The 27,994-nt window shown below is 40.3% G+C and overlaps 2 protein-coding genes across 6 annotated transcripts; one reads left to right on the plus strand and one right to left on the minus strand.

Annotated features, from left to right (window-relative positions):
* Positions 1-512: 512 nt before the first annotated feature.
* On the plus strand, positions 513-4,796 carry ube2k (ubiquitin conjugating enzyme E2 K). Its single transcript, XM_004065744.4, has 7 exons — positions 513-982; positions 1,777-1,870; positions 1,950-2,008; positions 2,169-2,251; positions 2,331-2,430; positions 2,529-2,657; positions 3,186-4,796. The coding sequence occupies exons 1-7, from the start codon at positions 920-922 to the stop codon at positions 3,258-3,260; spliced, it is 603 nt and encodes a 200-aa protein (XP_004065792.1). The 5' UTR covers positions 513-919; the 3' UTR covers positions 3,261-4,796.
* Positions 4,797-5,577: 781 nt separating this feature from the next.
* On the minus strand, positions 5,578-27,960 carry pds5a (PDS5 cohesin associated factor A). Of its 5 annotated transcripts, XM_023956570.1 has the most exons (34): positions 27,832-27,919; positions 27,614-27,744; positions 26,800-26,951; positions 15,757-15,960; positions 15,088-15,174; positions 14,720-14,817; positions 14,374-14,500; positions 13,902-13,982; positions 13,258-13,398; positions 12,967-13,082; positions 12,709-12,803; positions 12,473-12,618; positions 12,043-12,194; positions 11,738-11,851; positions 11,528-11,609; positions 11,403-11,451; positions 11,173-11,312; positions 10,853-10,968; positions 10,342-10,447; positions 10,072-10,232; positions 9,691-9,814; positions 8,651-8,809; positions 8,513-8,581; positions 8,282-8,418; positions 8,042-8,165; positions 7,650-7,854; positions 7,349-7,463; positions 7,122-7,254; positions 6,872-6,991; positions 6,667-6,729; positions 6,410-6,558; positions 6,243-6,330; positions 5,916-6,154; positions 5,578-5,715 (listed from the first exon to the last, which is right to left on the minus strand). In XM_023956570.1, exons 3-34 carry the CDS (start codon positions 26,911-26,913, stop codon positions 5,712-5,714), a joined length of 3,858 nt encoding a protein of 1,285 aa, XP_023812338.1. In that variant the 5' UTR covers positions 26,914-26,951; positions 27,614-27,744; positions 27,832-27,919; the 3' UTR covers positions 5,578-5,711. The 5 variants fall into 5 exon arrangements, with proteins under 5 accessions (XP_023812338.1, XP_023812331.1, XP_023812332.1 ...); XM_023956563.1 differs by lacking the exon at positions 27,614-27,744 and having other exon boundaries at positions 27,832-27,960; XM_023956564.1 differs by lacking the exon at positions 27,832-27,919 and having other exon boundaries at positions 27,614-27,802.
* Positions 27,961-27,994: the final 34 nt, after the last annotated feature.

The raw sequence follows: 27,994 nt of genomic DNA on the forward strand, positions 1-27,994 counted from the left end.
ACACAAGAAGCAATCATAGACTTTTAAAGGGTTTTGTCTAGGAAAAGTCCTAATGTTGCATTCCACATTAACATTCTTCCTCCACTGTGCTTCTGTGTAAAGTTCCGCTATGTCCACAAGTGAATCATAAACATACAGTGTATAGAATTTTACAAAATTTTCTGGCCTACTGTTACATATATACTACAAAATATACTTTAAAAAATACTTTGTTTTTGATATTCAAAAAATAAATAATTGTATTTTAGATGACACATTTTTCAAAGAAGTAAACGTTATAGCCTGGATTAGTTTAAGACCAAAATCAAATTAGGGACAACCATTTAACAAAATATGACATATTTATTTATGTATTTGTTTTTTTATTATTTAACTGTAACATCACCCACACCTAAACTTGTCATTTCTTGTTGCTCCTTGATTGATTTAAATAAATAAATAAATAAACAAACAAACAAACAAATAAATATTTAAAAAAGGAGCATCATTGTGCTAGTTCCATATTAAAATCAACAAATAAACTCCTATTGACAGAACACAATTGGTTGTTCGTATTTTGCTGTCAGGGACTGATGTCGTTGGCGTAACCATTGTGTTCAGGGACTTTCAGAAATGCAGCAGTCCAAGTTCTCCGTCAGTCACCGGCGCTGCTGATGAAAGTTCCAGCTGGTGCTCCATGCAGCGCGTGTTCACGGTCTGCTGGTTCTGGAGTCAGTCTGTGTGCAGGCGGGCGGACACACAGCCAGGTAGACTGCCGACAGCGACCGCGAGGCTGAGCTCCCTCTGGAGTGAAAAGAAGCGCCGGGCGCTGAAAGTGAAACGAGATCGATAACAGTAAGGTATCCCGCCGCCGGCCGACCCCGGGTGACAAGCCCCGGGTCCACCTTGGAGTCAGCAGTCCCTTCACCAGCAGACAGCCATGGCTAACATTGCGGTCCAGCGGATTAAGCGAGAGTTCAAAGAAGTTCTGAAAAGCGAAGAGGTGCGTTTGATTTATAAACTGTTGGTTTCCCCTAAGATCAGTATTTTTTGTTTGTTTTTCTTCTACTCTTTATTTTATTTTATTTGCCGTGACAGTAAAACTTAGAAGGCAGAGCACTTTTACCTGGGGATGCCCCGGTGTTTCAGCAGGTCGGGCCCCGATAACTTTAGCTAGCTTTAGCTTCGTTTTTAGTCGAGACTCTCGTGTCAGGTGGGTGTGTTCAGGAAACACTGGGGATTTCGTTTGTTATGTCACGGGCCTTTTGTTAAAATACATAAATAAAATTCTATCGCAGGTAAATTTATTTACGTACAAAAGCCGAGTATTGTGTGCGCTCTCGTACCCACCGTGGGTTGTTTTCGTATCACTTCAGGTTAGCTAGTTTTTTGGTCTGCTACATTGACAGCTAGAGTTAGCATTTATTAGCATGCCGTGGTGTATTTCATGTTCTTGAATTTATCAAACTTGTTATTTGCTGGTTTGATTCGGAACGAAAGGCCGTTTATGTTGTCATTAAATTGCATGTTAAGTTATTTATATTTTATTATTTTGTTCTTGTTCTATCTGTATTAGTAAGCTATGTGCTGTGCTAACATAAATAACTTAACCCTTTCAGCCACATCACGCTTCCGTGGAACTTTTTTTTTTGATTTTCAGGGGAATGACCAGAGTAGGCTGAGACTTGTCAGTGATTCTAAGTTTACGAAATAGGGGGTTAAATATTTTATAAGGAAACCCCATAAATGGGACATCACTTACGACCTGTTTTGTTTGTTTTTTTTCTCCACGTTTAGACAAGTAAAAACCAGATTAAAGTTGATTTGGTGGATGAGAACTTCACAGAACTACGGGGCGAGATAGCAGGTCCTCCAGATACACCATATGAAGGTATTGTTCTATATTTCCAAATGAAATATTCTAATCCATGCTATTTATTTGTTAAATAACTTTTTTTTCCCTTTTTAAGGTGGGAGATATCAGCTTGAAATAAAGATCCCAGAAACCTATCCGTTTAATCCTCCAAAGGTATGTGTGATGAGGTTTTTCTAGTTCTACAGCACAGAAAATAAAACTTGAACTTTTGTACCATACTAGTAGACAAGTTTCAGGTAGTATTTAGGGTCACTTAGGGACAAATGTGCTTTCATTTTTACTTTTTTTCAGACTTTTCCTTTTTGTTTTACAGGTGCGCTTCATAACCAAGATCTGGCATCCTAATATCAGTTCTGTCACAGGAGCAATATGTTTGGACATCTTAAAAGACCAATGGTGAGCTGCAGAAAAATGCATTTTTCCGTGCTGAACATTTCGATTTATCTCCTCCAATGTTTAAATGTGCCTCACTCAGGGCAGCCGCTATGACCCTGCGGACGGTGCTGTTGTCCCTACAGGCTCTTCTTGCTGCAGCAGAACCAGATGATCCACAGGATGCAGTAGTAGCAAACCAGGTACTGTGTGTGTGTGTCCACTCCATGATCAAGATTTTCTTTTCTTTACTCAAATAAAAATATGACCCCATCTTTTATTCTTTGATCCTCCAAACCAGTTTAAGCAGAACCCAGAAATGTTCAAACAGACTGCAAGGCTGTGGTCCCACGTATACGCAGGTGCTCCCGCCTCCAGTCCGGACTACACACGGAAAATAGACAAACTCTGTGCCATGGGCTTTGATAAGGTCAGACACACTGCACTGCTTTTGTTACACATTACCATTTATACTATGGTCCGGGTGAATACTCGATTCCGATTGGCTGCTGGATGTGCGTTAAAAAGTGATATACCACAGGATAACCGCACGGGGAAAAAAGAAGTTTTGTATCACTGCGCCGGCTTCTTTAAAAGAACCTTTAGCTTCATCATTTGGACAAAAACAAGTGGTAAGAGGTGAACTTCCTCTCTGAACTGATGCTTTATTCAACCCATCGGAAAGATCAGCATATATATATATATACCTGTATACAAATAATTCTTTGATTAATGGTGCAGAAAAGGAAAGATAGGTGGTACATTCAAAAACAAAACTCAACACACAAAATAATTATACTCTACAAAAAAATGATTTGAAAAAGTGATTTGCCACTTGTTCCGTATCTTAATTGAACATAGCTGAAGTTATAGTTGCATAAAAAATAGACTTGTTTAAAGTTTTTCTCCTTTGGAACTGAGCCATAATGAAATAACCGAAAACCCCTCTTGTATTTAGAATGCAGTAATAGCAGCCTTGTCTTCAAAATCCTGGGACGTGGAAACGGCAACAGAGCTGCTGCTCAGCAACTGAAGAGCCCCAATCAAGAGCGAGGACCCAAACTCTGCGTCATCACCCGCTCCCTGCCTGCACCCTTCCAGCATTGCCTTTTGTTAAAGCAGACGCCCTCCTGTGAACACAGCAGTCCAAGCCAACCTTTGACTACCAATTCAACACGGATGCCTGTCCAATCTCATTCACCGTTTTCTTCCTGATGTTAAGAAGCCCAAGCAATCCCTCAAAACTATCCTCCACGCCTCTTTCTTTGAAGTTCGTTTACTTCCCCGCCCCCAAAAAAAGATGCCAAGAGCTGGGGGATTTTTCAGAATAAAAGTCCTCCATACTCCTCTAATTTACATACTGTTTTGAGCAGAGTTGGACTTTTGAGTCTTATTTTTACCCAGATCTTTATGCTATAAGTCCATCAGATTGAATTGACTGGACTGTATAGTTGCTGGGCGAGAGCCGTTAAACTGCTAAACCAGAACTTTGGATGTACACATTTTCCATCATCTATGTAGAACTAGGAATGTTCATCCTCACGTTTCCACTCACGCACAAACAGCTGATCTGTAAATAGATATGTGTACATTTGGAAATACATTAGGGGTATAATTTTTGTTTTATATACACGGATGGCATTGTAAAAACAGATTTATTTTAAATATAAACAATCCCTAGTTGTATCGAGACTTATTTGATGCTTGTGTGATCCATGAAAACTCCCTCTGCAGATCAGGACTTTGATTTTTTTGGTCCCCCCCCCCCCTGCATCTTCTGTGGGGTTTACTGAACAGGAATCCTGATCCAACAGGAGTCGGCTCAGGACCCTACAAGTCAATAATTCTGCTGTACAATCAAAGCCTTTTGCTGGTGGATGTTTTTAATTGCCTTTGTTTTCACCAAACAATATGGTGGATTTTTATCAAATAGTCCCCCTATAGACAGAAAACTGCTTTAAAAGACACCAAGAATATATTATAGTAGCATTGATCAGGGTATTTTCTGAAAACTTTTTTTAAAAACTAGCTCTGTTGAAAATATTTTAGCCCCGCCTCAGAACAGATCTGAATCGGCTCCTGAATGTGATCTGTGCAATTTCTACAGAGCCTTGACATGCGTCCTACTTTTGAAACACCATTTTTTTTTAAAATTCTGATTTACAACAAAATCACAGCAGGAGGACTAGAAAGAAAATGCATTTGTTAAAACCCAGAGCTGTTTATTTAGTGCGGTGTGAAATGGAGGTTAGTGTGCAGCTGTCCCTGGGAGTGACCCCGGCGTCGAACGCACAACTTTCTTGTAAATAGTGGAGTTCTTCATCAATGATGACCGGATCTGCATCCATAAAAAGTAAGAACAGAGACCGAGCTCCGCCCACCCGCTCTCTATCCCGTCTTCCTGGTGTTCAGTGTGCGAATGTTGCACGACGACGATGCAAAAAGAGGGGCTGCTGCATCTCAGTTTCTCCATTTGTGTCGTTTTCTTCGAGGCGCGTCAGCAGTAGAAAAGGCATGGTTATTTATTGTGACATTGTCATGTTTCTTTAATTAAAAAAGTGGAAAACAAGTTGCTTGTGTTCCTAAAAATTGCATTTCCAAATAAGAGGAGCGTAAAAATGTCCTGCTATGTAACATCTGAAGCATTTATTGTTTGGGAGAAGGAAAAAAAAAAACCTTAATAAAAAGCAATATTCTACTACATAAAAGGTAAATGAGCATCAACAACATCGTCCAACTCATTTTACTCTATAAAAAAGACATTTGTAAAAGAGGAAAAAGATGAACACAAATGAGTAAATATGTCTTCAAAAATAGAAAATTGTGACTAAATAAAAAAGAGGACAGCTTCATTTCAGCACCGCTGACTAAATAAATGAGACCGGACAGTTCAAAGGTATTCTGGTGAAACGACGTCTGGAAGCAGCTTCTAAACAAACCCATTTATTTAAATCACTGATTAAACTGCTTTCGCTTCAATCGGATTTATTGAAAGTTAAAGAATAAATTGCTCACGCATATTTACAAACTATATCTGTAAAAAAAAACGTTAGTCCAAATAAAAAAAACACAGAAAGAGGTCGAGTCATTACCCAAAGCTTTGTTCCCAGGAAATTTAATAAGCAACAATCATAATCAGATTAAAATATTTGTAAAATGTCCATGTTTTTTCCCCCCCACTCAGTCTTTTTTCTTTTCTTAAAAATGGCTTCACAAAGAAGCAAAGAACAACAAACACAAAGGGAAAAAATATCTGAGTAAGACCTACATACTGCGAGCTTCTATTTCATGACTGCAGAGTGTTTAAAATCTAGGATGTGTGCAGGGTTGTGTGTGTATTTTTGTGTTTGTTTTTTTTTTTTTTTTTTTAGAAAGGTCCATAATATCTTTAGGAAAGCTTTAAGAGGTGAGAAGGTACAAAGGAAGATTCTGGCCCATTCTCCAGAGTCATGATTTCTTTTTTGTGGTTGTCGTGAGGTCCTCTTTACCTGAAAAACACAAACGTTTAACATTAGAGTCGGCACTGAATCCTTCGTTTAGTCTCCAGATTTCTGCTTTTGTTTGATCACAGCCTAAAAGCTGCTGGATGCGTTTGAAAAATAGGTGATTCCCAGTTATCTTCATGCAGAAATGAAGCTGAAAAACGTTTGCTTTGCCCGAGTCGGAACAAGGCCCAGCGTGCGCTCACCTCTGCAGGTCAATCTGCTGCTGTTTGGACATCTTGATGTTGATGGACTCTGTGGAGGAGTTGGAGTCTGCCGCTCTCTTTCTGCCTCTGCCAGCTCCGGCCGGCGCCACCACCACCACCGCCGCCTCCTTTTCATTCACCGCTGGAGCAGAGGCTGCAGACTTTGGAGGTCGACCGCGTCGTTTGACTGGTGTTCCTTCTGTTCCTGCTTGAGGAGTTCCTTTCTGACTCTGTTCTGCCTGCAGGAAAGAATAATAATAAAAAAAGGCTTTAAAGAGAAGTGCGCTGGCATTTGGAAAGAAACAAAAAACAGGTGCTAAGTGTGACCTTCTTCACTTCTTCATTCTCGATTACTGGGTTCTCGTTGTTTTCTTGCACTCGGCTCTCAGGCGACTCGGGAGGGACACTGCTGTTACTACGTCAGATAAAGAAATGAGTGAAATAATCAGCATTTTTCCCAATAACATGATTGCATCAGCGTCTGGTTTACAGACCTGTTCTTGTTGATGGTGGAGGCCAGAGGAGACGAGTTGCTGCTGGTGTTGGTAGTCGTGTCTGCAACGGTTGTGGTTTTTGTCAAGATCCTCCGACCTGGAACCGTCAGGGGTTTGTTCACAGCTCCCAAAACAGGAGCGGGTTTAGGCTGCAAGACCAAGAGAGAAACCACAACAACGTGATCACGGCAACCATTTACCTACTTTCAAAAAACCACTTCCTGGTTAGAATCCAACAATCGGTGTTTGGAGTTTACCTTCCCAGTGAGCAGCATTTGTCTCATCTCTGCAGTCAGGTACTCCTTATCGTTTTTGAAATCCTGATGGAAAAACAAACACGAAAATATAAGTAAAAACAGATCGATGCAAATGTTGTCTTCACACTTTATGGTTTCAACCTCCCAGAAGAAAACGGTTGATGATGTGATCTAACTAACCCACGTGTGTGTTTGTGTGTGTTACCTTGTCCTGTATGAGGAAGAACTTTCCTGGAAGGACGGGCTCTTTCTGGCAGTCCAAGTGACACGCTGTGCTCTTATTAGCGATCACAAATAGAGCTACGTCACAGACGATGTACAGTTTCTGTTAGGAAAACAAAAATGTTCAAATCATTTCAAATGGACCAAAAACAATCTCTTCCAGGCACTGATGAGAACAGAACTTGTAGTACGCGTTTGACCCCGTTTCAGGTTGGAGTGTTGGCCCTCCCTACCTCATTGGCCTTCGCATCGTCTGGACACTGGGCATCCTTGGTCTGTTTGATGTTCTCCGCCATTTTTCTTAGAAAGGCGTGACTGTTGTTCTCATTTTTGGTCATCAGCACTTCTAACATGAACCACAGGCACCTAAAATAATCAGTTTACACACACAGTAAACACGGCTGCTGTTTTTTAAAATAACGGTGGATACATGGGAAAAAATGGAAAGACAAAAACTCACTCTTTGACGTCCTTTAGCTGTTCGTATTCGTGTGGTTTTGTGAAGTCTGGGTCATGGGCCAGAAGATGGATCATAAAAGGAACGACATACTCAGGAAGAAGAGAAATAAGTTTTTCTGTCAAGGGAGAAGCAAAAGGATCCGTTTAGTTTGGGGTAAAAAATCATATTCATAAAAACAAAGAAAAAGACGAGAAATGCAAGCTGGGTAATTGCCTCTAGCTATTGGAATTCCATTAATTAATAGATCATAGATAGAATCTTTAAAAAATTGGAGTCCTATCACATTTTGGGACAAACTGACCCTGAGCGAGTGGGTTTTGTTTGATGTACTCTCTGCGAACGGAGATGTTTTTGAGGAGGCACTGTCGGGCGTGGGCGCGTCGCTCCTTCACCGGGTCCTTGGCACACAGAGCGAAGACGGCCAAATACTCCAGAGGCAGCAACAGCTTGACCAGAGCCAAGTGGAGCTTCTGTGCAAAAATCTGACGAACCTGGTAGCACTCGTCCTGCAACAAAACGGAAAATAAAGATAAGTCAGGAGTTTTAGTCAAGTTAATACATTTACTGAAGGTGGTTTTTTTTAAATGTGAATAAATAAAACTCGTTTTAGCTCAGGTGACTAAACCAACAGCACATAACTTAAAACAGCCGCAAGAAATTCAATTAAAAATGTCAGAAAAGGGTGAAACTGACATTGATGACGAGTCCACAGAGCTGAAACTGCTCTGGCGTGATGATGTCATGGTAACATGGCTCCTGTGCCAACTTCATGATGGCTGCACCGGCGGCCAGCCTCAGGCGGGACATGTCGGAGTTACTGTTAGAAGACACATGAAAACAATCGAAACGAAACCATCGACTCCAACGAGTTTCTAATCTGACCTGACGGTAAGCAGATGTCATGTGTGATTGACAGCTCTGGGCTGCGCATACCTGATCTTCTTCTGCTCTGTAAGGTCTCCCTCACTGACCAGCATGGCTGACAGCAGGCGTAAAGTGGAGTTCGCTGACTTCGATTGGTTGTTCTTCATTCCTAGTAACCATCGCACCAAAAGCTTGATAGCTTGAACCTGACACAACACATGGATTATGGGTAAAAATATTAGTTTGGTCCTAAAAGAAAACCTAGAAAGGATTGGGTTAGAAATGATGAAAACGTCTTACCTTCGCTAGAACTTCAGCAGATACCTCTTCATCACTGGTCCACAGCTTCCCGTTCTTGTTCCCCGCCATCTGTACAAACAAACACGTCTACTGATATGCTGCTGCTTAAACAAAAGGATGTGAATGTGGAGGCCATACCCTGTCATTCATAAGCAGGTCTTTGACGATGAAGTTAGCCACGATGGATTTCATGGGGGAGGCGAACTGATCGGGGGCCAGCATGGATATGTGACCCAGAGACACCAGCGGGGTGATGAGCTGCTCTGGAACGTCTGCGTTGAGACTCCGCGACAGAGGCTGCCGTGAAGGACGAGAGACACCGTGAATGTGGGACAAGTTTGGGATCAGCGTGAGATCAAAGACCCACTTTGATCGTCTTTTGATCCATTTTAAAAGTGGTCTTTTATTAAGATTATGATGTTTTTAGCCAAAATCTGTGTCGTTTTCTAGACATAGTTTCTGCAGAGGGACACCTTTAAATTGGGGCAAAGCAACCCCACTCCCCCTCCCTATTCCTGATGTTCTGCGTTAACACGCTTTCCCGTTAGCTTACTGGCCCTCACAACCCCCCAACCTAACTAACATTAGCGGTGCAACTAAAATGGCGGGCAATATCGGAACTATCCAGCCGTACGGTTTTGAGCCAGATGCCACATCAGACGAGGAAAACGAAGATGTCCGTGGATCTATGTGTCTGCATCAGAATGGAGCGGACATGTGGCCCCGCCCAGCGTTTTTCCACGTCACAAATACGCTCTTTTTCAAACGGACTTTTTCGCCTGCTCCTGATTCACACCGATTGGAAATGATAAATACTCAGAAATGCACTTTTGAGCCCGTTTCTTTATATATGCTCTCCATCATGAGAAAAATGTCACAAATACAAATTAAAAACACCAAAAACACAATTTTTCATCAAAGCGAGTCTTTAATCTGAATGTGCTGAAAAAGATGCACTCTGTGCCCCTCAAACGTTCAACAACTACTACTGCACTTCTGATGGCAAACAAACAAGTCTGCTCCATTTATATGTATTTGTGGATTAATATGGACCTAATTTCTATTCATTTATGTTCATACTTGTACAGTTCTAAGGTTATTATAGGACAGTCTATTGAGTTCCATCAATTCAACTCATGAACACCAGTGTAGAATAAAATCAACATGTGGTTCCTTACCTCAAAGATTTGTGCCAGCTGTACTTCTTTATTGTTAAAGATGGAGTGAATACAGTGGACCGCCTGCTTGGCCTGGTGAGGCGTACCGCGTTTGGCTTTCTGATGCAGGATTGGAATAAGTGTCCTAAAAGACACATAGCAGAGAATATTGAGGAGAGTGTGCGTTTCTTTTGTTTTTAAATTCTTATGAAGAAGAAGGCCTGGTTTGGTATTTTAACCCCCTTTTGTTCATTTTTAACAACCAAACAAAAAAAGGGTTTTAAATTATATATATATATATATTTTTTTAATGGAAGCATATTACAAAAAAACTGTTAAATTGTGAGATAAACCAAGAGCATGTTTATGTGAATCAAGCAGAATTCCGGGTTTCAGTCTTACGATCGTATCTGTTGTAACTCGCTCTCTATCTTCTGCCCGGTGTTTCTGAAAATCTGGATGGCTGCTTCTGCAACTTTGTCGTCCTCCATCTTTAAGCACTGGAGAAGAGACTCGTAGGTCTCAGCTGAGTGGAACGCCGTGGGATGTGTGAACGACAAGACCTGAAAGTACACGCCATTAATCATTTTTACTCCTTAATTAGTGGAGCTTTTCCCTCAAAACTTTTTATTTTTTTTACACCCACTACTGGTTGATGCCCAATCATGTTACCTTGAGCAACTCCAGTCCAGAGCGGATAGCTGTATCGGGAGTGACGCCTTCCTCGTCATCATCAGCTGTTCCCTCAATAGACCTGTTCAGCAGCTTTACCAAAGCACTAGAAAGAAACAGATTACAAAACTTAAAAACATAAAACCTTTAACAACTGCACACACATATATATATAGCTTTCAAAGTTAAAAGTAGTCACTAGAGTATAAGGTTTTGTAGTATTTTTCCATCAAGTGTAAAGGGTTAAACCCCAGCCCACATTGAGGTCTGCAGTTACACAGCTTCACCACTAGGTGGCCCAGTGACTGAGAAAAGCGTAGTAATACAACTACACTGGAGCACCAAAAGTGAAGCAGAAATGTCACATTTCCTATCAAATAACTATGCTTATCATGAAAAGATGTGAACATTCAGGCATCCTGTATAAGTAATCAGAAATCAAACACAATTCCTTTGGAATTCAGATTCAAATAAAATGATGTGAGTAAAGTCTTGCTCCCGGTTTTCTGACCTGATGGCCTCAGAGTCGATGTGAACAGGAGCGATCCGCTCCAGCAGGAACTTGACCATCTCCAGAAAAGGATTGGTCGGTTGTTTTGGAAATGTCAACTTCCGGGTGATCTCTCTCTGTGCACGCAGAAAAACAACACACTTGTGACAAATACCAATTGCTTTGTACATCTATTCAAAAGAACAAGTCAAGTGAGAGTGATACAAGCACGTTAGCGAGTCGGAAAATAACATGCCTTAACCAAAACAACAATACAATGATGTGGGAAGTGGACAAAGAATATTAAAAGAAAGAAAGAAAGAATCCATGTGTTCTCTTACCACACAGATCTCTGCCTGTTTGCAGGAGCAGGTTGGGCTGATGAGCACCTCCAGCTGGACTCGCAGCTTCTCATCCTCCGTCAGCACTTGATTGAACTTCTTCATGAAGTCCTGAGCCTTTCCAGCATCTGGCAGGTTTTCTACAAACCCAGCAGGGGGGGGAGATTAAAGTCAACTATGCAGGAAAAACAAATAGAAATGTAGCGCCTGTGCTTTTTATCCCAACTTACTCGCAATGCCCATAAGCTTTGCTGACATTAATGTATTGTTGGCCTCAGACTAAATGGAGAGGAGATACGAAATTAAGTAAGAATACATTTTTGTTTGAATTAAAGCTGTTGGAGGGGCAACAAACCACTGGCAGCTTGTGTAGGTCAAGCAGCTCTTTGACAAGACTTCGAAGCATGTTCTGACACTTCCACATCTCATTCAAAGCCCTGAAAGAAAAGATCAGTTACTAGAGAGGAAAACAGAACACACTCATTAAAAAACTGCTTCTATGTCGTAATACGACTGGGTCTGTCAGTTTATGCAGAGAAGTGTAAACATCACAAGTTTTACTAACTTGACGGCATTCGTGTCCAGGCAGGCATACAGGTAGTATAGACATTTCATCTTCTCCTCTGTATCAAGACTGTGTGGTACCATGTACTGGGCAAAGATCTTCTCTACTAATAACCTGCAGAAACAAAGTTTCGATGAATCACTTAAAAGCAAACACCTTCGTGGAAAACAGACTGCACAAATAATCCAAGCGTAAGTTGGGAGTAACCACTCCATCCTGATGAGTCCGTTACTAAGCAAATCAGAATCTCTGCACCAGCTTCAATTCCCAATTTTTTTTTAAAAACTGCACAAATAGGTTCTCACTTGTCATCGATGCTGTTCTGATAGTAGATGTGCAAAAGTTTGTCTTTGATCCAGCTGATCTTCATAGCCGATTCCTTTCCAGCTTCATGGTGCAAACAGTACTTCTTAAAGAGCTGAGCAAGACCCATCATGGCCTCCTTACGCACACGCCACTGCAGAGGCAAGGAGGACACACAAACATGTAATAGGTAAACACAACTGTTGCTTAGGTTAAATAACCTGGTGTTAAAAACGAGGACATTAGATCACTTTCCACAACCCAGAAGATGTTAAAAAACATCAGTAAACTCAAGTTGACCAATTCCTTTCTATGACTTGTTTTAAAGTATACGAGACAGTGATGAACACTAAAGGACCAACACTACAGCTAAGGACTGATGCATTTAGAACATTTCTGTTTCTCTGCCTGCACTACAGGTGTTGAACTCACCCTCTTGTCAAGCGTCCTTTCCCGAACAAAACCCAAGAGCTGGTCGTTGACCAGGTTGAGGTCTTTCTTTCCAGCATTGATGATGGTGACGATGACGTCATGGCGGATGGCCTCCTCTGGATCGTGAGAACGCACTTTCAGGTACTCTGGATTAAAGGAAACGGGCCGTTAACTCACTGCAGCACAGTTGCAGGGACCAGCAGAAGACCTCATAATGGGACTGAAATAAAGCTCACCTGTCAGGTCTCTTGCCAGGTCTGGGTGGTTCATGAGGCAGTGACTTGCAAATTTTACACACTCTAGTCTGACAGGTACGTGAATGTCATTAAACCTAAAGAACATAAAAAAGGCGTTAGGAACCAAATATCACATAAAAAAACACCAAAAATACAAGTGTAACTGATTATTTCTTCCCCCAGAATGCAGGAAAACACAATCCTGAAGCCTTTTAACAGAAGTTTTCAGCTGCATTATGGGTTATCGAGATGACTCACCGTCCCAAGAAACACTGCCACAGCGGTCGGTTCTGAGAGGCCAGCTCAGAGTCTTTAGCCCCAAAGAGTTTCGCTAGCAGCCGGACAACTGCCAAACGCTCCTCGCCATCATTACTCTGCAAAAGTGCAGACATGTATAGTATAAGAGGAAGAAAAGTACAACTACCACGTGATCCATTCAATCTGAGCATGAAATAGACCAAATGTTTCAGTAGGTTTTTCTCTTTTTTGAAGAGGTTTTGCTCTGTTCTGAGACTGACTGAGCTTTCCTGGCCTGTGTTCCATAAGTACCTTAAGTTTGAACTCCAGCTGGGGCATGACTGAGGTCAGCAGCATGGGGTCAATGGCAAACAGTTCCTGGATGAGGTCAAAGACGTGCTCTGAAAGATCACTGACTGATGACTTTCCCATCACTAAAACCTGATTGAAAAACTGCAGAAGGAAAGAAAGAATTGACAAAACATCATAACTTTTTTATTAGGACCTACACTGGAGCAACATCCCCCTAAAAATCTGTAAAAATGTCCTTAACCTTTGAAAATTTCTCTTTAAAAAGTTTCACCAACAATTCTTATCTTAGGAAAAATCCTTTTATCGTCAGTAAGACTTGTTTTCTTAAACTGAGATTGTTTTGCTATAGACAAACTTTCTTAATAAAAAATACTTGCAAAACAGAAAAGAAGACTTTTTAAAAAAAAAAACAATTTCACTTTCTTAAGATTCGGTTTTTGCAGGGAATTGTGCTTTATTTTCCTTCCATTCTTATGGAGAATTCAAACAGCTTTCATTAGGAAAGACGCCTTTCTGCCATTCACATAACTCTGGTTGCAGTAATAAGCAAACACGTCACATGAACACATGAGGTGAGTAGCAGTTCCCCGCATAGTTATTCAGTCCTGAACCAAAGTGGGGGGAGACAAACAACCACAACTTACGTTTGCAATGCACGTCTCAATGGTCTGGACCGTCCTCTTCAGCAAGGTCTTAGCCAGATCGTATGCTTGCTTGTTCAGATTCTATTCAAAGGAATGTTGAAAGAGTGGTGAGTGGATGAAACGGTAAAAATGTGCAGTAATATTTCAAACAGGAAACCTCCTTTCTGACAGGGAGAATGAAACATTTTCATCCATTTGCAGAAGAACATTTTTTTGTGTGTGTTTTTAGTTCATCTTAAGAGCTTCTCATTAATAAATAGAGACACTACTTTTCAAATTAGAACACATTTTTGTTTCATAAAGCAATTTCAGGAGAAGTTTCAATCTATATGTGTTAGAAAATGTAGCTATATGACGATTAAAGAGACTTTTTTATTAATAAATAAACATAATTGATCAACACTATTTCAAAGATAGACTTGAGCTAACAGGGAGTTTTGGCTCCTTATGGCTAACGGGTCTACGGTCTTACTTTGTGTGCAGGGATGAGGTTGATGAGGATTGTATCCAGCAACTCCTGTGTGACTCCGTCTCCCTCCGTGATGATAGAACTCATCAGGTCCATCATGTGCATCTGCACCTTCTGATTGTGGCTGTTACTGTTCAAGACCAAACACTCAAATGTTACACTTCATTTTTCTTAAATGGAACATTAAAACAAACTAGCTTAAAAGAGCAAAAGGAAAGCAGTTCTATGACTAAGCGGACACTCAGTATTTGATGTAAATTATCCGTCTATTTCAAAAGGTGCTTATCAGACCGCCTGAGTCTCCAGCAGGAAGAGTTTTACAGGTAAGAGCAGGTTTCTAAAGCCTTACTTGATGACGGAGAACAGCGTTTTGAAGAGCTGGATGAAGATCTCATTACAGTCCTCCAGTTCAAAGCAGATGTTGTATGACTTCACCCATGCAAGGTTCTAGAAAAAAAAAAAAAAAACGTTTGGAAAAAAAAACCTTGATTGGTTTGTGCATGACTGCATTTTGTTTGAGACAAAGAAACTTGACATTTAGTCTGACTAAATTCTAAAAACAGACACTTTCAATAATATATAAATAGCAATAAAAAATACATAAATAAAGAAATAAAAGAAATGACTTTATTTATAGTCATATATTAAGACATTAAGCTTATTGTCAAAAATCTGAAAGAAGAAGCGACTTTTAGTTGGGCTTCGTTTCTACTGTACCTCCAGCAGGTAGAAATAACGGTTAAACTGAGGACTCTTGGTGTCTTCTAGTCCCTTCAGCTGTCTGGTAATGAAGAGAAAGATGTCCTGCAGAAATAAATCATTTTGAACTCAGTTCCAATATCCGTACAAACACATCTGCCCTTTTAGCAGTGGACTCTTACAGCAAAACAACTTTTTAAGTCTGTTTATTTAAATGAAGAGGCAAAAAGGTAAATATCAAGAAACAAATTTCAAATGAAAATCAATAACTATAGGTTTTCTTTCCAAAAGTCTTGTTAAATTACAGAGCAAACAACTAATAACACCAATGTTAAAGTGATTTAAAACACATTTGTTCCTGTTAGTTCAAGTGTCAGAATGCAGTTAAAATACTTACTTTTTGTAATGGTTATGAATTTAAAAATAATTACACTTTATCATTATTATTATTTGATGTAGAAGAAGCAGATTTAACAACATAACGTTTTTTATCTGACTGCTGTTTATTGCTTGTTTTATTTTGAAATATCGTGAAGTTGGCATAGAAAATAAGTCAAATATATTGGTGGCTCCCCTCTCTTATTGGTAATGGCAATACACCTGTGAATTGTTCAGGATATGATGCATTTAAACCATCTTTCCATAATTCTGACTTAAACTGTGTTGGGTAAAGCATCAGCTGCTAACCTTGAGTTTGTCGTGGGAGGTGTAAGGAGCCTCGGGAGCGTAAATTCTGAAGATATCAGCGAGGCAGCAGGCCACCAGCAGCCGGACATCTTTATTTGGGTTCCTTAGGAAGAACTCGGAGGCGAGGTGGAGCGCCAGGCCAAGGTACTGCTGCTTTTCCTCTTCTGAGTCCTGATCCATGTCCATGTAGGTTTTCACAACCATCTGTCAAGATAAAGGAAGGTGTTAAAGTAAAATCACTTTTATTTATGTCGTTGGCTGCAGGATCCTTAATTTAATTATTGTAATTTAATATTAAATTTACTCTAATAAAGTCTGACTTCATGATAGCTCATGAAGACACCCGATGCAGAATGTTTGTTTAGAGCTTGAGATCGAAGATTGAGCTTGAGAAATGTACCAAGAAAAAACAGAATCTGAGCTCTGCTGCTCCTCTATAATTCAAAGATGCCAGAGGGATCAATGAAAGCTTCTGTCAGAAACTTTTGTAAAAACAAAAAAAGCAAACAAAGTATTTTTTTCATCAAGTCAAGCAGAGACAGGTTGTCGAAGGCTGCTCCACAGCACAGAAAAGCCCCTCTGTGTAAGATAAATCACTTCCAGAAAAGATGATGAAACATGTATTTACATGGTTGTGTCATATTCAAGATCTGAGTTATTAGACTATTTACATAAAATTCTTGAGCAGACAGAATTCAAGATTAGTATACAAATGCAAACACAGCAAAATGACGCAGCTGTTTAAACCATCATTGGCTTAAACATATCAGGGACAGATGGTACAGCTGTCAATTGCTTTGATTTCTACTGTAACAGTCGGCTAACCAGCAGCTGCTCTATTGTCATCAATTTCATTTTCTGTCTTTCCAGCTTCTACGTTCACATCATGCAACTTTTTCCTCATTTAAAACCTTGGAGGTCAGAACAGACGTCTCAAAGTTGAAGCTCTGTAATGGTGCAGCAGATATGACTGAAGCCTGAAGACAAACTGTGTGTGATTCCATGCAACCACACACACGATGTGAATCTGATTTCTTAAGTTACACGATTTTTGAATTTACTTGTAGATGGGGTTTATTTTTAATAATAACAGAAGTTATTCAGACATCAATTTAAATTGACATGAAGGTTTCTCTTCAAAGAGCAGATACTTTCTGGCAAGTATTCACTTTTATCCAATACATTTTTTAGTTTTACATCCGTGCAACTGTTAAAAAAAAAGAGAAGATGGATGACAGTGACATGAGAACTCATTGCACAACTTCCAGAACTGTCATTTCTCCCTCCGTGTGAACAAAAAACCAGCAGCTCATTTATAGACTTTATAGTTGTCATATCAGCAAAGCTAAGGCTAGGGTCGTCTGCACCTCAACCATTGACTGTATACAGAGAACTGGACTGAGTGACCCCTCCCCCTTGCATTCCAAATAGGAAGTACATGCTGGCTCCAAGCAAACAAAAACCCAGAGACTTCTATTTAGAACAGCTGTGCCTAAGTCCTTCCATTGGTCAGACTAAATGTTCTTGTTCCAATACATTTTTCTTAATATTTTCTTGCTAATCTATTTTTTTCATTACATTTTTTCTTTATCACAAGTTATTCAAATTCTAAACTGACCAACCAGATGGCTAATAAAAAGCATGTGATAATAATGCTGGCCCCCACCTTGAACATTTGATTGACGCATTCTCCCTGGCCCGCTTTCAGTGGAAGGAGTGTGGACTTCTAACAAGCTTACTCATGATTGGCCACAGTAGTTGCCCTAGAAACGTAACCGACTAGGATCAATCACTGTCGTCTGGCTCCAAGATGGTGGGGTGTCATGCAAAAATGGCTAATGATTAGGCTTCATTTCGCTGGAGCTGGAGGTAAGGTATTCTCTATGGGTGACGTCACACACAGCATTGTCCAGTTTTCTATATAAAGTCGACACAAAGAAACTCAAGGGGTGGGTTTTGAAAGTAGCCAGCAATTCCAGAGTTACATCCTTAAGTACATAGTTTTCCTGAAAGGGCCAACCTTCACAAGAAAATTAGGATACACAACTGTGTTGTTTTTAAGTCTTAGGTAGATGCCTTCCACAAGCAGGCATGCGCATACAGCCATATTTCTTTTCCTTCTCATTTATTATAAGATCTGTTTTGATTGCAAAAGGTCTCCGCAGTTACAACCTCTTTAATTGTAGAATAAAGTAAAGTAAAGATAAAGTCCCACTATCAGTCACACACCTAGGTGTGCGAAATTTGCTCTCCGCATTTGACCCAACCCCTGGGGGAGCGGTGAGCTGCAGACACAGCTGCGCTCGGGAACCATTTGGTGGTTCAACTCCCCAAGCCAACCCCTCAATGCTGAGTGTCAAGCAGGGAGGCATTGGGTCCAATTTTTAAAGTCTTTGGTATTTCTCGGCCTGGGTTTGAACCCACGACCTTCCAGGTCGGAGCCCTAACCGCTAGGCCACTGAGCTGGATATAAATTGCGGAGCACTCAAGGGCAGGAATAATTCCTCCCTGTGGGTGCAGTGTGAACTGACTTGAGGGTGGAGGTCAGGGCTGCACAATGAGGAAAACTAGCAATGTGCGACATTAATGATCAATATTGCGATGACGACATAACTTGCGATACATGAACAAATACCAAAACAACAACAAAAATCATTTCCATTTCATTGAAACAATTTAATTTAATTAAAAGTCAACGCAACTTGCATTACACTCCAAATGACCCTCGTCTACATAGGAGGCAAACGTCTAACATTAAAGGGCTCCATTTGATTGGTCAACAACATGAAGGGCAACATTTGATTGGTCAACAACATGAAGGGCAACATTTGATTGGTCAAATACATAGAAGGATTTATTTGATTCGTTAAATACTTCAAGCTGCCATAAGATTGTTTCAGGACATTTAAGGTTACCATTTATTGTTTTTGCGATAAGCGTATTGCACAGCTTGATATCGCGATAACGATAAATTTGCGATTTATTGCGCAGGCATAGTGGAGGTGCAACGAAGAAATACTCTGTTAGTATAAAAGGGACAAAGTCTGAGGTGGGGGATGCAAACGGTTCTTTTGTACGATGAGTATTAGAGCAATCATATGAAAAAATCTAAACTTGAGGATAAAGTTGTAAAATTTTGTGGAAAATGGTTGTGAAACTATGAGAAAAAAGTCAACATTTTACAAAAAATAAAGGTGTACATTTAAAGAAAAAATGTCAGCATTTTAAAAGAATATATTCAAAAATGTATTATTTAAAAGTTGTAATTTTACAAGAAATAAAGTTGAGCCTTTTTGTAAATAAATTTGCAATTTTGTGACAGTAAAAATTCATGAGTAGTGTGATGTCCGTCTGATTTCCCTTAACTGTGTGCAACATAAATTAAGCAGATAGTGCTCAACTGTCTATGTTGAAACATTAAAAGCGCTAAATGTAACTTTTTTTTATAGTAAAATTAGGACTCTTTAAAGCATTAATTTACAACTTTACTCATGCAAATTGTTTTTTCTTTTTTCAGAATTGTACAACTTTTTTTTTCCATATATGCATTTATTTTTCTTCTGTTATGGTGTCCCTAATACTGCCATGTACTTTTGTTGTCATTACACGGATTTTACAAGTTTGCAACTATTCTCTAAAAATACAGTGAGCTTTAGCAAACTGCAAGCCTTTTTTCATCCGACCTGAAGTGCTTTTCAATATAACCAAGTTGAAGTCAAAGGGTGATGCAAAAGATTATCCCCATGTTTAACATGTCTCCATAAAGATAGCACTAATACTTATAACAAAAAAATGAACAAACATGAAGGTAGTGTCCAAATTCCTTCACAATGTCCGATTTTACAATTCCAAAATCGAGTACCCTAAAAATTTCTTAGAAAACCAGTGTGCATCGATGCTCACTAGATTGGCGAATATAGACCACAATGCATTGCGTCTGAACAATTTTTGCCAATTTTTTTTTTAATTTAAATCTATTTTTTTAATAAACCATCAATATTTCTATCCTCAGAAGACAGTGGATTCATAAATGGTCGTCGCAAAATGCTCATATCAATTAGATTTTAACTTCTTGAAATCGACGAAATCTTATTGGATAAAATAAAATAAAAAAATAGTGACCATGGTGCACGAATTGCTTTCAAAACCCAGGGCACTACATAGTCCTGCACTATATTGATTTTTAATAGTTGGGGATTAGGGTGGGAATTCGGACATCGCAAACATACCGTAAATCTTTCTTCAATCAGTTTTTCTATAACAACAACTGAAGTTAAAATTACTAGTGTTACTAGTATGCTTTTTATTCAGCCCTTATAATTACAAAACAACCGAATATGTCACACCACTCTTAAGGTTTTTGTGGAAAAGTCTGGAATTTTTGTGTCAGGCTGTCGCTTCCTGTGTGTGGGTGTGTTCAGGAGCTGAAGTGCAGCGGTAAAGCTCCCTCCACCATCAGGCAGGCAGCCAGCAGGAGTGGGGGATGGGCCCACGGCACACACAGGAGCAGTTCTCCCGCCAACACACAACTGTGCAGACACACACACGTATACATCGCTTTTCTTTGCATAAGAAAGTGCTAACAATTTCAAAAGCTCCTGGATTGTGTGCATCTACACAACATGTTTTATTTTTGAATATGTATTCAAGCTAAGCTTTAACCGTGATACAGTTTCACAACAAACACAAACATGGCCTTTAAAACCACGCTAAAGGCCCGTACACACCGGGACGAATATTCGCCAGGCGTTATTCGCCAGCGTTTTTCGCCACGTTTTTTGTGTTCACACCCAGGCGATTTTCGCTGACGATGAGTGGAGTGAACATGCAATTTCATTCCCTGACATTAGATGGCGCTTAATGTAAAACAGAAATACTCCTGTACACAAGGTGGCGCTGCGCAACTTTACGCTTCTTAAAGTCGCTTTTCACTCAGAAGAAGACAGCAAGTATTTACACGCTTGTCAGAACGAAACAAAGAAAACATGAATATTTCAAGCACCAGTAGCTCCAACTGGTGCTTGGTTCGGGGATGTTTTAGAATGTCCGTCATTATTGCTTCGCGGCTGTGTAGACGCTACTTGGCGTCTATCTTCTTCGCTGGTATGTGTGCTCAGCAAGGCAGTTTTGTGTTTGAGCGCCCCCAAGTTGTGTTTTACTGTAACTTCAGAAGCTCCAGACACGTGAGCAAAAGCGCCGTTCTCATTGGTCGAGTAGATTTCGACGCGACGCGTCGAAAAAAAAAAACGAACCCGAGGCGTTTTTTTTTTTTGACGCTTTAACGCCTGGCGTTTTTTCGCGTCGGTGTGCACACTCTCATTGGGGCCCTTTGTTTAGTCACGAGGCGTTAAACGTCGGCGAAAATCGCCGGCGAAATTCGTCCCGGTGTGAACAGGCCTTTAGGCTTCACTCTAAAGGCCCGTACACACCGGGACGAATATTCGCCAGGCGTTATTCGCCAGCGTTTTTCGCCACGTTTTTTGTGTTCACACCCAGGCGATTTTCGCTGACGATGAGTGGAGTGAACATGCAATTTCATTCCCTGACATTAGATGGCGCTTAATGTAAAACAGAAATACTCCTGTACACAAGGTGGCGCTGCGCAACTTTACGCTTCTTAAAGTCGCTTTTCACTCAGAAGAAGAGAGCAAGTATTCACGCGCTTGTCCGAATAATACAAAGAAAACATGAATATTTCAAGCACCAGTAGCTCCAACTGGTGCTTGGTTCGGGGATGTTTTAGAATGTCCGTCATTATTGCTTCGCGGCTGTGTAGACGCTACTTGGCGTCTATCTTCTTCGCTGGTATGTGTGCTCAGCAAGGCAGTTTTGTGTTTGAGCGCCCCCAAGTTGTGTTTTACTGTAACTTCAGAAGCTCCAGACACGTGAGCAAAAGCGCCGTTCTCATTGGTCGAGTAGATTTCGACGCGACGCGTCGAAAAAAAAAAACGAACCCGAGGCGTTTTTTTTTTTTTGACGCTTTAACGCCTGGCGTTTTTTCGCGTCGGTGTGCACACTCTCGTTGGTGCCCTTTGTTTAGTCACGAGGCGTTAAACGTCGGCGAAAATCGCCGGCGAAATTCGTCCCGGTGTGAACAGGCCTTAAAGGCCCGTACACACCGGGACGAATATTCGCCAGGCGTTATTCGCCAGCGTTTTTCGCCACGTTTTTTGTGTTCACACCCAGGCGATTTTCGCTGACGATGAGTGGAGCGAACATGCAATTTCATTCCCTGACATTAGATGGCGCTTAATGTAAAACAGAAATACTCCTGTACACAAGGTGGCGCTGCGCAACTTTACGCTTCTTAAAGTCGCTTTTCACTCAGAAGAAGAGAGCAAGTATTTACACGCTTGTCAGAATCAAACAACGAAAACATGAATATTTCAAGCACCAGTAGGTCCAATTGGTGCTTGGTTCGGGGATATTTTAGAATGTCCGTCATTATTGCTTCGCGGCTGTGTAGACGCTACTCGGCGTCTATCTTCTTCGCTGGTATGTGTGCTCAGCAAGGCAGTTTTGTGTTTGAGCGCCCCCAAGTTGTGTTTTACTGTAACTTCAGAAGCTCCAGACACGTGAGCAAAAGCGCCATTCTCATTGGTCGAGTAGATTTCGACGCGACGCGTCGAAAAAAAAAAACGAACCCGAGGCGTTTTTTTTTTTTGACGCTTTAACGCGTCGCGTTTTTTCGCGTCGGTGTGCACACTCTCGTTGGTGCCCTTTGTTTAGTCACGAGGCGTTAAACGTCGGCGAAAATCGCCGGCGAAATTCGTCCCGGTGTGAACAGGCCTTAAGGCTCTTCTATAATGATCTATGAACTTTAAAAAAAAAAAACATTTTTGGGGGATTTTTCTCATAATGGAGGACATATTATGGATATAAAAACGTGTAGGTTTAAAATTTCTTGAATCAAATTGTAGAGAATCTGAAGCAGATGAAAAAAAAAATAGCTGTTTCAGAAAGTTCTCAATTGTGATGCAGGAACTGAAAAGGGCGGGCAAAAGTCTTCCTGCTCCGCCCCACTCTGATGCAACCTGATGCAGACAAATAGATCCATTAACGTCTTCAGTTTCTTCGTCGGAACTGGCATCTGGCTCAAAACCTTATGGCTGAATAGTTCGGATATTGCTCGCCATTTTAGTTACAACCGTTAGCCTGGGGTTGTGAGGGGCTGTGAGCTAGCAGGAGAGTCTAAACAAAGGGATCATGGATATCAGTGGAGGCTTACTTCTATGTCAATGGTCCCGCCCACAACTCAGAGGCGAATTTCTGACCAACTCCTGTCACACTGCTCAAACTGCCCAAGAAAACTACAGGTTTGTTTATTTTGGCTAAAAACAGAACAAATAAGAGGTAAAGACCACTGGGAAGGCTGTTACAACAGATTTACCTGCTCTTTTAAAAAACATTATTTCAGCTTTTGACATCATCGCCACTGTAATCAGCATCCTTTCAATAAAGTTTTTTATACCTGTATAGATTTGAACATAAACAGAAACATGAGCCAATAATGGTTTTTATTTTGCACAAGATTCAAATTATAATATTTGCATTTAAGAATCCAAACTCTATAAGGTTTCTATAATTCTTTCATCATAGAGCATAAAAGACAAATCCATTTGCTAAATGTTTGCGTCATCATATTGTAAGGAATGTGTTGTAGATGCTCCATAGCTCTGGGAATAGGAATGAATGGTACCTCAGGTTTCATATCCCTACTGGGATGTATGTATGATTGGAGGGGGGGGGTAAGAAGCATGAGTGAAGTGGTGGTATTTGGCCTGTTAATAGGTTAGATCAATTTAAAAAAAGAATAAACTAAGGGGCAACTTGAGAACCAATCTAATATTTTCCCACAAACCCTTTGCAACCCGTAAAGACTTGATCTTCCTTTTTAAAAGTAAGTGCAGACTAGGGAATCAATCCTGTAATCGTTCAGTCCCTCGACAGACACTTCCACTAATACAGCTAAATAACAGCCATAGGCCGCAGACTCGCTGAATTCTAAATTATACCAGGCATCCAAGCTATTTTATGCCTTTTAGCTTTCTTTCGTATTTTTCCAACATGGAAATCACACTATTAGGTATGGAAAAAGAAAATCACCATAAATGCCTAGATTTCAATATTCCCCACCGATTCTTAGTGGGTAAATATTTGTTACACTGATTTGCTCAACCACCACCAACTAATGTAACCATCCTCTTATTATATGACTAGCAGCAGCACTGAAGGACTTCAGTTCTCTACACCGGGTACCAAATATAACCAAAAGAAATGAATCGCAGCATTTCATGTAAACGTGCACAAACATTTACATAGACATGAGTCATAACGTAGATACATGGTGTATTTATGTTTTCAATGTTTCATTTCCTGTTGCTCTGGCAGAAATGAAATTTTCAGCAAAATAATGTTATGTCACGGTGTCTGCTTCTATTGCTTTGCCTGCTGTTGTTTTTTAAGCCCAGATGTAGCCGCTTCCATCTGCAAATCACTTTTGGCATCAAACCAGATCGTCGCATAAGGATCCTGCCAGTTAGTCTGCATTTTATGAAAACAACTTCTACTGCTGTAAATGTAACACTGGCAAATCAAATGACATTTGACTCTTCTCTAATGCCATAATCCATTTAAAAACTGAGAAACGTCACTGAACAAAAGGCTCCCAAATCAATCTTGTTTGTTCTTGCAAATGCTGTATTAAAGTTCAGTTTGTTTTTATTTTATATTTATAAAGTGCAAGTATACCATCCTTTCACATCACGTTTACTACCTTTGTTTAATTTACACAAGAGATTACTGATTAAATCCATAGCGTTCTTTAAAAAAAACAAAAAGAAGAGAATTCTGCAAAATGCAAAGCATTTCATATTCCTAGTTTAATGTGTGACTGAAGCGCTTCTATGCAGGCTGAATGCAAATGCAGAAGAACAACTGTCGAGTACAGAGTTTAACATGAAACAGTGCACATATGTCTTACAGGGACGGCTAGCATTATTAGATTCTTAATCCAGATCTTCGGGTTTCACAGACAGGATGTAGAGACTTATGCACACATTTTAGCACTCTTTTTAATAGGAGAATGACAGGATAAAAATGCAAAAATTAAAACTAAGTCTTGAATTTGCTTTCAATATTCTGATCTGAAGGTACTCCATCTTCAATTTACTGATAAATTTTAGATAAATGAAGAATTATTTTATCAAAAGAGGACTTTGAAAAACAAAAGTTTCTTAATGTCTCTCATTTTGCATACAACTACAAAACTTTAAATTCTTTTGAAAGGCTATAGCACTTCCCTTCTTCCACAATAAAACTGGGACACCCCCTCCCTTTAGAAGAGGGGTCCCCAAATCCAGGCCTTGAGGGCCGGTGTCCTGCTGGTTTTCCAGAAACCCTACCATACCGGTACCAAATGACCCACGGACCGGTACCGGTCCCCGGCCCGGGGTTTGGGGACCGTTGATGTAGGATACCGGCCCTCGAGGCCTGGATTTGGGGACCCATGATTTAGAACATAGAGTCAAGGCAGACAGGGAGAGTCTGCATTAACCAGTAAGTAGCCTCTTATTACAGTGAGTGTTTGTATGAAAACTAGCCTTTAGTTGATTAAAAACTTAACATACTATGGTGAAAATTTGAACTGAAAAGGTGGTTTGGTTTGTCAATGTGTCTAGGAAGGGACTTCATAAGATACACACTTTTTTTAACTAAACTATAAACAAGAAAGCACAACAAGAAGCAATAAATTCTCAAAATCTAACATACCAGTCTGATTCGGACAATGGAAAAGTCAGTCAGCTTTAACAATGTATTTATAGCATACGTTACATGATTGCTACACTCTGAGTTTTATCATTTAAGCAATTTTAAAGGTGTTCAAATAAATGACATGGTGTGTGACAGGGACAAGAAGAAACTGGACGAGCTGGTCAAGAGGGCTAGCTCTGTCCTGGGCTGGACTCAGAGGACTCTGTAGGTGAGAGGAGGATGCTGACCAAGCTGTCCAGCATCCGGAACAACCCCTCTCATCTTCTGTATGAGATGGTGAGGACCACGAGTAGCTTGTTCAGCCGCAGACTGCTGCACCCTCAGTACAAAAAGGAACGCTACAGGAGGTCCTTTGTCCCAAAAGCAGTTAAACTGTACAATTAGGACGTGTACTTTTACCACCATTTTTCACTACTACGTCTGTCTTTTCTCTTGCTATTTGTTTTTTTAACGGTTATATTTCTTGTTTGGCTGCTGTAACAACTAAATTTCCCTCCGGGGATCAATAAAGTCTGATCTCAGCTTATGCCATTAGTTTTAAATCTGTGACACAATTTCTCTGTTACAAGATATAGGCTTTTTTATTCTCCATAAATAATACCTGTCCTCATAACATGAATGTCAAAAAACAGTTTGAAGTTTATGTTTTGAACAATCTCAATTTGCCCTTTTCTCACTTAATCTCTTAGGATCACATGCGAGGACATCACATTTTAAAAATACAACCACAGTAGTTAATTTTGTTAAACTGGAGCGCTGTGACTACATATTTAAAGGGTTAATTCCTACATGTTCTGGGGTCTTAACCGGTTAAATTGTGTTTTTAACATGTTCTTGTGCATTTTCAATAAACTACTGTCGTTCTGCAGAAACTATGTCCTAGAAGACAACATACGTTTTTGGATCTGAGCTAAACTGCATAATTGTAAATGACGTTTTTAAATGAGATTACAAGATTATCATTATTTAATAGCTAAACAAATTTGTATTAGTGTTGCTGCTGCTATTCAACATCCGAACTGAGCTTTCAGTGTAAAAATAAATGTGAGGAAAGGATTCTAACACTGAATAGTTTTAGGTAAAACCTTGACATAAACATAGAGTCTGGGCACCACAACATTAGACTGAAAACATGATTTCGTTACAAAACACAGAAAGAAAGAGAATTTATGGGAAGTTCACAAAGTCAGGAGGATCTTGGCACTGAGTCACAGGCTGAGTACTTTTGACAAAGTCATAGGTCGTAAGGGTAAAATCTCATCAACGTACCTTCAATCTCTTCACCACCTCGTCATTGCTGATTTTATCCGTAATCTCTTTCACTCCCGGAGGATAGACTACTTTCCCGTCCCCCGTGGGTTTCTGCTGTTGCGCGAACTCCATGCTTGTTGATGCTCAGTCCACACGGTCTCTACTGGCCTCTATAGGTCAAAAAACATTACTTCAATACAACCATGCTACCGCACTTACTAAAACACATCTTTAAGGGAGACTAGTGTGTGCCACTCGTTGTAGTTTCCTCTTAAAAGATCTAAAACAACATTCAAATGATAAATTACATTAAATCCCTTCACCTAGACCAAAAATAGCACCACTGAAGAAGGATCGCGTGTGTTATTAGCTTACATGCTAATTTTCCCCAGCTAAACACCAGCAGTTATGCTCTTACAAATCGTTCGTGAAATTCCGTTTAGATAGGGAAAGGAGTTCCGCTTACACTTTAAAAACACACACATATAAAAGCAGTCCGGATAAAAACGGCAATTACAAAAAACACAACAGGAGCCGGTGTCTAGCTCCTGTCATATTGATTCTTACATTAGCTAGCTAGAAGTGCTAACAACACAGGCTAATATTTTGCGGGAAGGAAGTCGTGTTAGCTGCTAATTCCCATTAGCAGCGCTCCGATGCTAGCCTAGGCCGCAAACTGTTCAGGTGCCCATCACATCTCCGTCTACATACAATCACAGAGGAAGTGAAGTATCGTCTCATCTTTGTTTAAAACAGCCACGATCCTGCTCAATTCCTGTGATTTCTAACTAATGCCGATACTTTTAGAAGTTAGAAAATTGAGGTTATTTACTTGTGAAGGTCTTTTTCAACTTCCCAGCATCGCTCCGTACTACCGCTAGTTTACAGGCGAGGCAGGGCTGCTACCGTCGCCCTGAGCCCTCCTCTCTCTCAACAACTTGCCCCACGGAGTATTTTAAACACCTTAACAAATACAGAATGAGTCTATTTTTAAACCATCAAATGCTGCATCCCGGGACACAAGTCCAGCGTTCCTTCCAAAGTATTTACCTGGGCCGTTTTAATTCATTGGTCTGATTCAGGTTGGGCTTAGTTTTTCGGCACAAAGCTCTCTGTCCGTTCAGTCAGCGCTGTCTATGTGAAGCCTGAGTACACAGCGCCCCCCTCGGTCTCAAAGGAGTGGTGCAGTTCCCTAAACATGGCGGGAGAAAGC

This window comes from Oryzias latipes, chromosome 1 (genome assembly GCF_002234675.1).
Source record: "Oryzias latipes chromosome 1, ASM223467v1".
NCBI classification, from domain to species: Eukaryota; Metazoa; Chordata; class Actinopteri; order Beloniformes; family Adrianichthyidae; genus Oryzias; species Oryzias latipes.